Source organism: Lucilia sericata, unplaced genomic scaffold (genome assembly GCF_015586225.1).
Source record: "Lucilia sericata isolate MDLA Ls3-8-SP2 unplaced genomic scaffold, ASM1558622v1 Contig000110F_arrow, whole genome shotgun sequence".
NCBI lineage: Eukaryota > Metazoa > Arthropoda > Insecta > Diptera > Calliphoridae > Lucilia > Lucilia sericata.
In genome coordinates this window covers 61,012-74,838 of record NW_023994142.1, presented here as the reverse complement: position 1 = coordinate 74,838, position 13,827 = coordinate 61,012, and the positions used below count along the sequence as shown (strand labels likewise).

Here is a 13,827-nt window from a genome sequence, read left to right as displayed (position 1 = left end):
TGTTAAAGAAATGTTTGGTGCGTTTCCTTTTCGTCTTTCCTGATAAATACAAATAAATAAATTACACTCAAATAGGCAGTCATGAAAATTATAATCACGTCGTGCCAATAAATTTAAAAATCGAACTTTATGACTTTAGCATACCAAAAAACAATATATCCGCCATATTTTATTTGTAAATATTTACATACATATATAAAAAAACTGAGTATATTTGTGTGAATCAGACATGTATCGAGTGTTGCGTAAGGAACATGAAAAATAGATTAAGTTGAATTTTTGAGTTTTGCAACTAGAAACTTTAGAGTTAGATAGGTATGGGTTATGTGAGCGCATAAGTTTAGCTCTTGGAAAGAATTTACATTTTTATTTTAATTCGTTTTTTTTTTCAACTTTAATTATGTTTGTAATGATGTACTAAATTATATTTGCAAGTTTTTTTTTTGGCTATTGATTTGTCTAGACTTGTTAGAAAACAATGTAGTAAACTTCCTTATGTGTGAAAGTTACATTTAAAAAGTCAATGTTTAAAAACAAAAAATAAATAATAAATGCTCATCTATAGCACTTTGTTGCAATCAATATGAAACTAGTTCCTAGGACATATTGAAAAGTTATTATGATTTCTTTTTTAATCACAAGGATTTGTAGGACAATTATTATTTCAAAATACTTACATCAATATTGTAAGTGTATATATTTCCCCATCTACTGCCAATAAATGCGATATTCCATTGTATATCGATAGATTGCAGAGGTTCTTGTAGATATACCGATTGTAAATCCTTTGCGAAATTCTGAAATTGGTTAAAATTTTACATGATTAGATTAAAAAGTAAACAAAATACATATAAAATTATTGATTTAAAATAAAACTAAACAATACTTAGGACTGGGAATCAAAATCGTATATGAAATACGTTAAAATTCAAAGTTCGAATCGGAACACGGATTCGGATTCCACACATAGTTCTTTCGTTTATACAGAATTGGCATTGAGACCAATGATTTCTGTTCTAAATTGTCAATTTTCGGAACTGGTGCTATAAACATTATATAGTCAATATTCGTTTTATAACATGGATCTGTAACACGTTCTTTAAACAACAAATTTAACACGGAAATAGTTCTTGGGAAACTTTCGAAAACAAATACAACTTATTTGAAACATTTTTAGAACTAGTTTTAATTTCAGTATTATTTTACCTAAAATCTTAATTGGAACTAGTCTAAAGATACAATTGAAGATTTTTTTTTTAATCCTAATATTTTCTTTTAAACCCTAGGAAAAAAATTGTAGCAGTATTAAAACTAGTTGTAGGAAATAGACTCCAATATTTTTCTACATTTAGAACTGGATTCCAAAAAAAAAAACGGACCAATGAATAACAATCAAAATAACAGATTAACACCCAATATCTATAAAGTGTTAGAGCCTTTTAAAACTTACCTCCAATGATGATTTCTTAAGATAACCATCCAGAGAAGTGGTAAAGATAAATTTCCTTTCGGGGCATAAGTACATTTGTGTTATGGCTTCACAGTGTTTGGCAAATTGCATCACCAGCTTAAGAGTATTAACGTCGAACTTATAAAGTTTGCCATCCTCTGAAGAGGCAAATATATATTCTTCAAATATTCGTATTTGTGTAATCGGATTGCGTATATCCTCAAAACTGCCAGTGGGCATATTTTTATATAGAGATTTGTTAATAGGAGATTTTGTTAGCGCTACTTTAGGATTATTATTGATTTCTGTTGTTGTTGGGGAAGGGGGAGGCGGAGGCGGTTTGGGTGTAACTGGTGGATTGGGAGCAGGAGGTAGTGGTGGTGGTGCTGTAGAAGAACTGTTATCGTTTTTATCCTTATCCGAAGAGTTTTCTTCAGAATTCGTTTGGTTTATAGTAGTAGTCTTCTTGGCGTTATCCGGTTTATTTGCTGTTGCTGTAGCTTTGTTTTCATTTGATTTTGTGGTTTTTGGTGTTGTAGTTTTCTTAGCAATTGTTTTTGTTACTATGGGTTTTTTACGTTTTTTGGGAGTTTCATTAGTAGTAGCGCTCGTTGCAATTTTCCGTTTAGCACCAGCAACCGGTTTTCTTTTTGCTGCCGCAGATTTGTTTAACGAACGGGTTTTCAAATTCTTTTTAGGAGGCTCTTCTTGCTTTTTCTCTACTTCCTCCTGGGAAGTTTCTTTAGATTTATATGCTTCTGTTTTTATATTTTTGAAAGATGAAAAAGTTTCATTTTGTTTTGCGTTGTTATTGTAATTTTCGTTATTATTGTTGCTGTTTTTCAAAGCCGTCGAAGTAACATTAGCTGTCATGGCGGTATTAAGTAGTATAAATTTCTCATTTTGCAATTTTATGGTCAAGAGATCGGCTTCCATTTTATCTTTTTGCAATTTCAATATCATTTCCTCCAAGTACATTTTCCTTTTATGCAGTTCCATTAGTTTAACATCGATTTCACGCAGATTATTGACCACCACTTCGCCTACAGGACTTTGTTTTCTTAATTCTTCCAAATCGACTATGGGAAATGAGGGCTGTTGATTAAAACTGGCTGAAGACATGCCTAAAATACTTGAGTTTAGGTTACCATTCAAGCTAGCGGTGACATGGCTGCTAAAGTCAGAGGAGCAGAAATTATGAATTGGTATGATTTGTGTTGTTAACTTTTCCTTGGCGGTGTCTGCACTTTGTTGCAATTTTGTCAATGAGCCCGACGTATTCAATTGTAGTTGCTCATCATTATCTCGGTTAATAGCTTGACTTTGTTGTGAAGTTGTTTGATGTTGCTGCTGCGGCGGTTGATTAAGACAATTTATTGGATTTTTTAAATGCGATTCATCTTCATTATGTTTTGCATGGCCAGCATTTTTATCTTCATTGTTTGAAGTTGTTGATGATGATTTCGTTGATGTTTGCTGCTGCTGTTGTTGGGGCGTCTTTGTTGTTGGGTTTTCAGCTGTTGCTGTTGATGACGATTTCTGTGTGTTGGAGTTTTGATTTTTTGTTTCATTTGCTTGCATGGCGGCCTTCATTTCCTGTCGGTAAAGAGACAAAACTTTGCTAACACATTGTTGAATGTGTTTCTCACCATTGGTGGCGGAAAATACAATTTTTTCTGCTGCATTGACAGTTTTTGTTTTTATTGTATCGGTTGACGATTTGGTTGATGTTTTGCTATTATTGGATTTTTCTTTGGCAATATGTTCATTATTTGCCTTTTTACCAGCATCTTTTGATGGTTCCTTTCTTGGCGAACTATCTGTTTTTCTGGTAGTCTTGTTGTGGCCATCTTCCAGTTTAGCCACCTGTTTCTGTTTATTGAAAACATTTACAATTTCTTTCATTAGAAACTCCAAAGCCATAGAACAATCCGAGGATTTAAGATTCTTTTGCACTTTGGCTATTTGTAGTTTGGAAAACTTGCCGCTGTTGTATTCACTGGTGCAAATGCATGATATAAAATGCAGTTTGGTATTAATGGAAGTGGAATATTTGCTGCGATAACGTTCCTTTAGGCTCTCACTTAGACTGCTGAGGATTAATTTTTCAAAACTATCAACCACATTTTCAGCATCCACCTTAAGTTTAAGTCGTTTTCTTTTGGCCAAAGAAGCAGAACTTCTTTCCGATACATCCGATTCTGAATCGCTAGATGAGGAGGAGGATGATGAAGAAGAGGACGACGAGGAAGAGGAAGAAGATGATGATGAGGAAGATGACTCCGAAGAGGATGTTATGAGTACCACTACATCTTCTTTGGGTTTTTTGGGAGATCGATGACTTTTAGATTTATGAGATTCTTTGCGTTTTGTGAGTTTTTTGGTTTTGCTGCGACTGCTGTCTGATGTCTTTATTTTCTCCAAAGAATGTTTATTTTCAGTTATGATTTCGTTCTTAATTTCACACTTGACTTTGGGTGGCGAGGGAGCTGTTGTTGGTGGCGGTGGTTCAGCAGTAGGTAGGTCAGAACTCTTTTGAATTGGCAGCAATTCATCTATTTCCATGGGCATTGTACTTGCTGTGTTATGTTCCATAGTTATTGTTTCAGCTGTTAGCAAGGGCTGTTGCTGTGCTTCAACCACCAGCGGCATTGTTGGCAATACATTATCATCTGCTGTTACAGTGGATAAAATTTCTTGTATGGATTTTATGTTTTCATCTTTGTTTAAAGGAAATAGCTCCAGGCCCAAAGCTTTACGTATCTCATCAAATACCACATCGGGTATATCAATAGAATCGACTATTTCATCGGGCACAAAATCAGAGCATATGGGATCTTTCGGTGGTTCTATATTCATGCTCTTCAATTGGCGGCGTATTTCTTCGCGCAAACGCTTTCGGGCTTGGGTCTTAAGAGCTTCATCGTATTTCGTTTCACTGCTATTGATAATATTCTTAATATTGATTTTATTCATTGTAACCAGTTTCTCGACTATACGATCGGTAGCACTATTTGTTTGACTGTTGGTGGAGGAGTTACTACAGGTTGAGACGTTACGTTTGCGTTTAACCAAATTCGGTTTGTAAACGGTTTTCTGTGGAGTATTGTTGAGTTTATAGGGGCTTTCTGTCACTGTCAAGCTATCGTTGCAGTTGGAATCCCAAAACTCGGAGGCAAGTAGGCGTGATATTGGTATTAGTGATATTTTGGGTGTATGAAATTCAAAATGTTCACTTTCACTTGCAGTAGAAGTGTTGGGGGGAGCTTGTGTGGGACTCTTGGAGTTTGTGTGTTCGTGGAATGGGAGGGATGTGGAATTATCTAATACTGTTGTGGCTTCGTTTTCACTTTCTTCGTTCGTTGGCGCTTTAGGCTGGAATAAATCTGTAGAAGTGGCGCAGGTTGTTGTTGTTGTTGCTGATGTCTCAACACTAGTATTTGGGGATTTGGAATTTAAAAAGTCTTCAGTCTGTTCTAATATTTTAGCATTTGCATTCAATGCAATGGCACTTAAATTTGATGTTTTTAAATTATCTTCCTTTAAGGGGGTGATTTCCAATACTTTGCTTGAAACACTCAATTCTTCTGCATTATCATTTGCATTTAAAGTTGTTGCATTATTTTCACTATCTTCCACTTGTTTAGATTCTTTTTCGTTTAAATCGGTTTCAAACTCTTGATTATCTTGTGTTGTTTCTTTTGTTTTAGTTTTTGTATTAGTTTTCTTGGTATTTTGTCTTTTATTTTTTTGTATAATTTTCACTTTAGTTTTCTTTTGTTTAAATTGTTTACTTTTTAAAGTTGTATTATTATTATAGTTATTACTACTAAATGTTTTGGTATTTTCAAATGTTGCAGTTTTTTCTATTATGGATTGAACTGGTTCAGTTTCTTTGGTTTTACTGATATCGTTATTAAAACTATTGTACTGAAATGAATCTTCGGCAAATGATGATTCGCGTTCTTTATAGTTATTTTCTGAATATTTATAATTGTTGCGATAATTATTATTACTATTACGATTTGAATTCCAATGGCTGTAATTTATATTATTGCTGCTGCTGTTACTGTTGTCCCAATCCGACCAGCGTTTGTATGAATTGAAATGATTTGTTTGTGTAAAATTATTTGTATAATATTCGTTAAATTCGCGATTTTTCTGAAAGGAAATTGAGAAAATTTGTTGGAAAAAGAAAGAAATTAATTTAATTGGAAACACTTAAACTTTCTTCATATAAAATAAAAAACAAGCGTGAGAATTTTAAGTTTAAAAAAGATTTTAAAATCTACTTACATAATTTTTGGGACAATTTTGATTCTGATAGCTGTTGTTTCGATATGAACCGTATTTGCAGCGATTGCTGTAATGGATAAAATGTAAATTTATTATTTTTCTACAAAAATTAAAATTAAATTTCTAAACTAAACTTTCAAACACTTCAATTAATAAGTTGTTTTGTTATTTTAAAGCAATTATTTGTAAATAAGTGTCACGCTTATCAGAAACCACTTGAGATTGCCTCAAGACTACGTGATTTATAGATTTTGTTTATATTTCAAAAAAGAAAACCTTAAAATCTCACCTGTCATTGTGTTTTCTAATAATTTCTTTTGTTTTTGTTTTCCAACAAAGTTTATTTTGTAAACTTTTTTGTTTTCCAACACTTGACCTCAGCCAAAAACTCATTAACAATCATGATTAAGATTGTGGCCCTATTACCCCAAACATTCTTACATTCGGCAAACGTCTTCATCTGTTATTTACGAGAATAATTAATGCATTTTTGAAGAACGTGCCAAAATGTAACATACAAAAATAAAATTCTAAAATATATACATATATAAAAAAACATATTTTTTAAAAAACACACCCCTAGAAAGACCAAAAATCTTAGTTGGATTAAAAAAAGATTTAAAATTTATAACCGTAATAATGTATTAAATAAGGCATGAGTATTGAGGGGGGTGGAAACAACAAAAATATGTTCTTGCCTAAAGGTGCAAATCTACATAATTGTAGGGACTTTGACTGGCTCGGTGTTAAACAATCTTTTGAATAACTTTTTTACTTATAAACAACAAGCATAAATAAATTGTGAACAAATTTCTTTGTTGTATATTTTAAACTAATTAAAAATCTTGGAAAAACAATAAATAATTTAAAAGACATAAAAGTAAAGGGACGTTTAAGAACAATGTGTGAAATTAAATTAAAAGTTTGAATTTTTCCTCGTTTTCTGTTATCTCGACCATTTTTGTCGTGTTAATAGGTTTCCTGCATTTTGACATTAGTGAATATTTGGAAAATATATGGTCTCGTTGTGATACCCTGAAGTGGATCGCACCTCGACCCACCCATTGGATATTACATGTCCGTGTTCAAAATAGTGTCAAACTAACCTGAGGCAAGAACAAATGATTCTATTCTACTTACACCAATCCTGGATAGATCCACAGTTCTGATAGCAGAGAGGGCAGGACAGTGGCAAAAGAAATGTTCAATTGTCTTCTCCTTGGCATCTTCTACAGATGTAGGAATATTTAGTCTTCTAGGATTCGCACCTATTTATCAGAGTTCTGTCAATATGGCAACCAACAGTTGTAGTCCTACACTTGAAACCCCCAACAAACAATGATACCTTCTACCATCATAGAGAGGAGAAGTCTGTCTAGAAGTTGAAAAGTTCCCACTGAATTAGAGATTTTCAGAAGGATAGTGGAGCAACAAAAATTGTGTCAGCTTGGAGCACCAGGTTTCGCTAGCGCGTTCGATGGAACATTTGAGTTTCCCGCTACACAGGTTCGAATACATTGCTGTCAAGTAACACCCGACATTCGCGGACAAGTCTGCTGCTTTTTATAAAATACTAGTATACCCTGGGTGCTTCGCTACCCTAACTTAAATTAAATACATACAAAATTTTGTTTACTTTTATAGAAAATTAAAATTGATTAAACATTTTTTAATGTTTCAGTTTTATACGTTCAATATCACCTTATTAAATTCGCATTCAGTAAGAAGCTTGTATTTTTAGTTTCATTCATTTAGCTTCCACATTATAAAATTTCGAAAGTAATATTTAAAAAAAGTACTATAAAATACCTCTAATAGATTATCATTTAATAAAAAATATTATGTTTCTGTGTTCAATATTATATACAATTCAAAAAATATAATTTGATGAATGAAAAAGTACCAAAAGACCCTTTCAGTAGATTCTCATTCACTAAGGTCCCTACATTTTAAATTTTGTTTTCAAAATCTATGTTCAATATCGTAAAAATATTAAAAATTACCATCGGAAAAACGAAAAAGTACAAAAATCTCTCTCAATAAATTGTCATTTAATAACTACCGTGTGTTCCGGTTAACCATTATAAAGAATCTAAAAGGTACCATTTGAAGAATAGAAAAGTACCAAATAGTTCCCACTTACAGATTATTATTCAGTCAAGACCATGTACGTTAAAATTAATGTTCCTAGGTTGAATATTTTAGAAAATTAAAAAATTACAATTTATGAGATAAAAAGTACTAAAAGAATCTTTTTCAATGAGGACCGTGTATGTTTAATAATCATGTGTTTTGAGTTCATATTAAAGAACATACAAAGAGTATCATTTGAAAGAAGAAAAAGTACCAAAAGTGGAATAAATTTTACCTAAATGGAAAGTACTAATAAAAAGAGTACATTGTTTCCCCTTTTCGCTTAGAAATATACTTTCTCGAGAATTAAGTTTACAAAATGTTCCGTATTTAAATCTATATATAACAGATAAAACTCAAGCGATTCTAATGTGCATTCATTTGTTCCAGAAAAAAGTACCAAACAATTTACTCGAATTTGGTCCTATATAGGCCTCAGTACTCGAATTCCAAAATATTATACCAACAGCTTATTTTGTGTGAGTAAATAAACTACTTTTTCATATTTTATAAAAATTGGATCAATGAGTTTGAATAAAATTAAATTTATTACAATAAATATTACAGAGTTAGTCCGTAATTTAATAGGAATAATTCAATAAACCGAAAAAGTTTTCTTAATGTGCTAAAAAAAAGTACCATAAATACAGTTTTCTCCCTTTTACACCCAAAAAGGACTGAATTTTAAAAAAGTACGAAACAGGTGTCTTATAATTTTGGGAGATGTATCCAAAATATTTATAAAAATTTGATTATGTTAATTAGTTCAAAAGTTATAAAGGGCCAAAAAAGGTACCAAAATCACCTATGTTACACTTTTTTAACCCTTAAAAGTACGAATTTCAAAAAAGTACCAGACACCCATTTTTCTTGTATCACTAATATTGTGTAAGATAATTAAGAAAACCTGTTTTACCCGTTTTTTCCCTTTTTACCCGTAAATGTACAAATTTCTAAAAATCCCTCCTTAGTGGATCTACATAACCAAAAACACATCTACTGTCAAAATTTCATGATTGTAGGTTCAGCCGTTTGGGCTGTGTGATGATGAATCAGTCAGTAACGCTACTCTTTTATATATATAGATAACGTCGCACAGTGGGGCAGAATGGAAATTTTTTGGAAATAAATCTGGCATTTCTAAACGGCTGATCCGATCGGAATAAAATTTGGCGTGAGCGTAGCCTAGGAGTATTCGAGTTTAAGTTTTGAAGATGAACCCTGCAGATGCCCCAGGGACGGCGCTGTGGCGGCTCAAAGTAGGGTACCTACGACATGTAAAATTTTTAAACTCGTGCCATTTTTTTGTTTTTCACCCAAATACAAAGATTTTTATATTTTGTGAAAGCGCTAGACGAGATCTTGAAAAAACATGCTTGGACATACTACATATCTCTTATAATATCCGAGTTATAGGCATTTAAAAATTTAGTGATACAAAATTTACCATACCTTGGTCCGCCTTTTTTTGAATACCGGGCGTAATTTTGGACCAAATGGACTCAATTTTTTCTTGTTAGTTAGACAACAAAATTTCCAATAACATACAAAAAATTTCAGATCAATATTGTTTACAGATCCAAAAATATACGTTTTTTAATTTAAAAATTCAAAAAATTTTAGATTTTTGGCGTTTTTTTGCGAAAAATGTGTCTTAACTCTTTTATTAATAAAATAAAATTTTTATTAAGAACATATAACAATTTTATAGTTTTCTAAAAGGTATCTTTACGCAGAACGCTTTGGCGTAAAAAACTTGTCCTATTTTTTAAAAATGTTGCCACTGCGTCCTTCCGAATATGACCTATTTTTTATCAAAACTTCAACTTTGGGCGACATGTTCTAAAATCCCAAAGCTGGGATCAGAAAACTGAAAGCAGTTTTGGAAACCTCAATATGTTTTCTATTTACTCCAAAAGTATTTTCCCAGCCCTAAAAGAAATGTGGACCCTATGGGCAAAAAAGTAAAAAATTCCATTTTTGGGATTTTCATTCATATTTTTGGGAATTGCGGGATGCTCTTTGACCTTTTAAATTTTTTTTTTGCATATTCTTATTTGAAATGACAAATTTAACAAGCGTTGAAAATTTCATTGAGTTTTGTTCATAAATAAAGATTTTGTCATATATTACATATTTGTTTAATTTCTAAAACTATGATTTATATCAAAATTTTAATAGGATCGCAGATAGCTACAACAATTTAGTCCATATTTATCCCTTAATATCATTTTTTAGTTAGATATGGAAATTCTCGACCCTTTACAAAAAATTTCAAGCCAATATCTCAATTACATTCAAAAATATGTTCATTTAAACCTGTGTCCTTTAATTTCATCTTTTTCATATTTTAGTATTAAGTATGACAGAACATACATTTGGTGTTGAATAAAATATTTGGACAATTTTTAAACATTTATTAGGTAATTATTTTATTATAATATTGTATATAAAATAAAAAAAATTATAATTTTATTATGAGCCACGCACAACAACACCTAAATCACCCCACACAAATTACCTTTCCCGCCCACCGAAATATAAAACACAATTTAATACAATATCATCAGTTAGTATAATAGCTTTTTTTATTTGAACTGTTTATCTTAAACGTAATACAATTAATTCTTACAACCTACTTATATAGTTAATTCCTAACACTACTTATTTTCTATAAAATAATCTGTCATATCGGTATACATATCCAGAAGGTAATATAAGTCCTTTAAATCTTCCTTGTTTTGGGATGATAGAGTTTCATAAGAAATCCATCTTTTTCGCATAGTTGAAAGAACAGGATCAGAAGATAGAAGTAAACTATTAAAAATATCTTCATTCTGTGATTGCCTGGAGCATTTTCTTGAGCTGAATAGTTGAACATGCTTAAAATCTCGATTCCTCGCTTCCTGGGCTTCTTCTGTTAACTCTCCAAGTGGAAGAATATTCGATTCAATTATTATTTGACCATGACACAATACTTTGTGTACTGTTGGTGTTAGTTCCCTCCATGGATACAGAGATACAAGTAATTTAGAAATTTCAGATGTGTATTCCCCAAATCGATTTTCATTAATTTTATGTTTACTATTCAGTGCCATTAAAACAGTTTTAACTCTTCGAAGCAACTCCTTGTCGATTCCAGTTATTTTTGAAGTAATTTCAAAATCACGAAAAAACCTTCTCGACGTATTACCGTCATTTGTACTACCGCAACTTGAAAGTGGTTTGTCGATGTTTAATCCCATCTGAACTTTAAATTCTTCTTGAATTCTGCTTTTTTCCGCAGCTCTCAGTTCTTTCAATTCTTCATTATTTTTTGTTGATTTAGTAGGATAGTTTGTTTTTTTTTTCCTGGATCGCCTTGTATGATGGTAATATATTGTGTCCTTTTTCATGCAGAGCTTTCCTTAATATTTGGTACTTATTTCGACTGAGACCCAGTTCCAACATAAGCGCTATTGCTTCCTCTTCAGTAAAATTTGATTATGATGTTGGAGTTGGTATACTTTCCACAATTCGCTTAAGTCGTTTTGGTGATGCATTAGGAAGAATAGTTGCAATATGTACGACATCCATATGTTGGTTTTCCTTTTTCGGCATTTCGTTAAATGTATCAGCAATTTCCTCATTTGAGATTGAAAAAAGTTTTTGTGTGACCCTCTTTTTTTTTACCTTGAACATAAGTCTTCGTATGACTTGCAAGGCGCTCCTATTGATGTGTTGTAAGTTGAGATTTCCGTAGTAGTTTCCATCCAACTACAAAATTTTAATCGAAATTTCTTTTGATTTCCATCTACAGACTTACTTTTTACATCAAAAAGTTTTAAAAAGTTTTCAATTTTTGATATGCCTGTTTTGTCTACTTTTCTACTATATGTAGTTTTTATATAATTTGAAATGTCTTCAATTCTTTCTGGCCCTTTTGAAGATATACTCCATAAAACGGAACACAACTCTTCGTACTTTAATGTAATCTTCATTGTAGATTTATTAAATATGGTACTTAAAATCTGAGAAGTTTACTTATATACCAATTCTTGTCATTTCCGATACAGGTATTCCAAAGTAAAAAATTACGAATTGTCTACCTATTAACATTTAGGACTATATTACTATAACCTGTAATTCAGTCATTGATATTTCTTATTAGTGAATGAATCGAAATTATCATTACCTGTATATTTTTACCTACATGATCATAAACGAAACAGAACGAAATGATCTGTCGAAAAAATTTAGGTAAAAAATAGTTATAAATTTTTGAAAATTTAAGCATAATAGGACCTTTCAATTATAAGGATAAGCAAACAAATAGAAAATAGGTAAATATAAGATTTAAATATGTGCTGTCATACTTAATACTAAAATATGAAAAAGATGAAATTAAAGGACACAGGTTTAAATGAACATATTTTTGAATGTAATTGAGATATTGGCTTGAAATTTTTTGTAAAGGGTCGAGAATTTCCATATCTAACTAAAAAATGATATTAAGGGATAAATATGGACTAAATTGTTGTAGCTATCTGCGATCCTATTAAAATTTTGATATAAATCATAGTTTTAGAAATTAAACAAATATGTAATATATGATAAAATCTTTATTTATGAACAAAACTCAATGAAATTTTCAACGCTTGTTAAATTTGTCATTTCAAATAAGAATATGCAAAAAAAAATTGAAAAGGTCAAAGGGCATCCCGCAATTCCCAAAAATAGGAATGAAAATCCCAAAAATGGGATTTTTTACTTTTTTGCCCATAGGGTCCACATTTCTTTCAGGGCTGGGAAAATACTTTTGGAGTAAATAGAAAACATATTGAGGTTTCCAAAACTGCTTTCAGTTTTCTGATCCCAGCTTTGGGAATTTAAGACATGTCGCCCAAATTTGAAGTTTTGATAAAAAAAGGTCATATTCGGAAGGACGCAGTGGCAACATTTTTAAAAAAATAGGACAAGTTTTTTACGCCAAAGCGTTCTGCGTAAAGATACCTTTTAGAAAACTATAAAATTGTTATATGTTCTTAATAAAAATTTTATTTTATTAATAAAAGAGTTAAGACACATTTTTGGCAAAAAAACGCCAAAAATCTGAAATTTTTTGAATTTTTAAATTAAAAAACGTATATTTTTGGATCTGTAAACAATATTGATCTGAAATTTTTTGTATATTATTGGAAATTTTGTTGTCTAACTAACAAGAAAAAATTGAGTCCATTTGGTCCAAAATTACGCCCGGTATTCAAAAAAAGGCGGACCAAGGTATGGTAAATTTTGTATCACTAAATTTTTAAATGCCTATAACTCGGATATTATAAGAGATAAGTAGTATGTCCAAGCATGTTTTTTCAAGATCTCGTCGAGCGCTTTCACAAAATATAAAAATCTTTGTATTTGGGTGAAAAACAAAAAAATGGCACGAGTTTAAAAATTTTACATGTCGTAGGTACCCCACTTTGAGCCGCCACAGCGCCGTCCCTGGGGCATCTGCAGGGTTCATCTTCAAAACTTAAACTCGAATACTCCTAGGCTACGCTCACGCCAAATTTTATCCCGATCGGATCAGCCGTTTAGAAATGCCAGATTTATTTCCAAAAAATTTCCATTCTGCCCCACTGTGCGTCGGCGGCTAAAATATTAGCCGAGAATTTGTTATTTTCAGAAAATTTTCTTTATATGCGTTGGTTATAGAGAAAAATATCTTTATATTGGTTTGTTAGATAGAAAAGTATATCTATATAAGTATTTTCCGCAGAAGATGATCATTATTAAAGATATTTATATGAAAAATAGTTTCTAACAGTTTTTTTTTTGCCATTTTAATACATGAACACAGTATGATGTGGCAACTCGTTTAATTTTCCTGTAAAAGTGAAAAATAAACTCCCGGGGAGTTTGTTCCCTCTCCTATACATAAAGCATGCAAAAGGGAATAAACTCCCAAGGAA

At 31.5% G+C, this 13,827-nt stretch overlaps 1 protein-coding gene across 1 annotated transcript in view; it reads right to left on the bottom strand.

Annotated features, from left to right (window-relative positions):
* LOC119600315 (probable serine/threonine-protein kinase DDB_G0282963) overlaps nucleotides 1-13,827 on the bottom strand; it is a 71,056-nt gene that overhangs the window by 13,240 nt on the left and 43,989 nt on the right. Inside the window, exons 2-4 of the mRNA XM_037950476.1 lie at nucleotides 5,747-5,813; nucleotides 1,451-5,611; nucleotides 678-797 (exon numbers count right to left, since the gene is read on the bottom strand). Coding sequence (XP_037806404.1) covers nucleotides 678-797; nucleotides 1,451-5,611; nucleotides 5,747-5,813 — 4,348 coding nt within the window. The remainder of the gene's footprint in view (nucleotides 1-677; nucleotides 798-1,450; nucleotides 5,612-5,746; nucleotides 5,814-13,827) is intronic.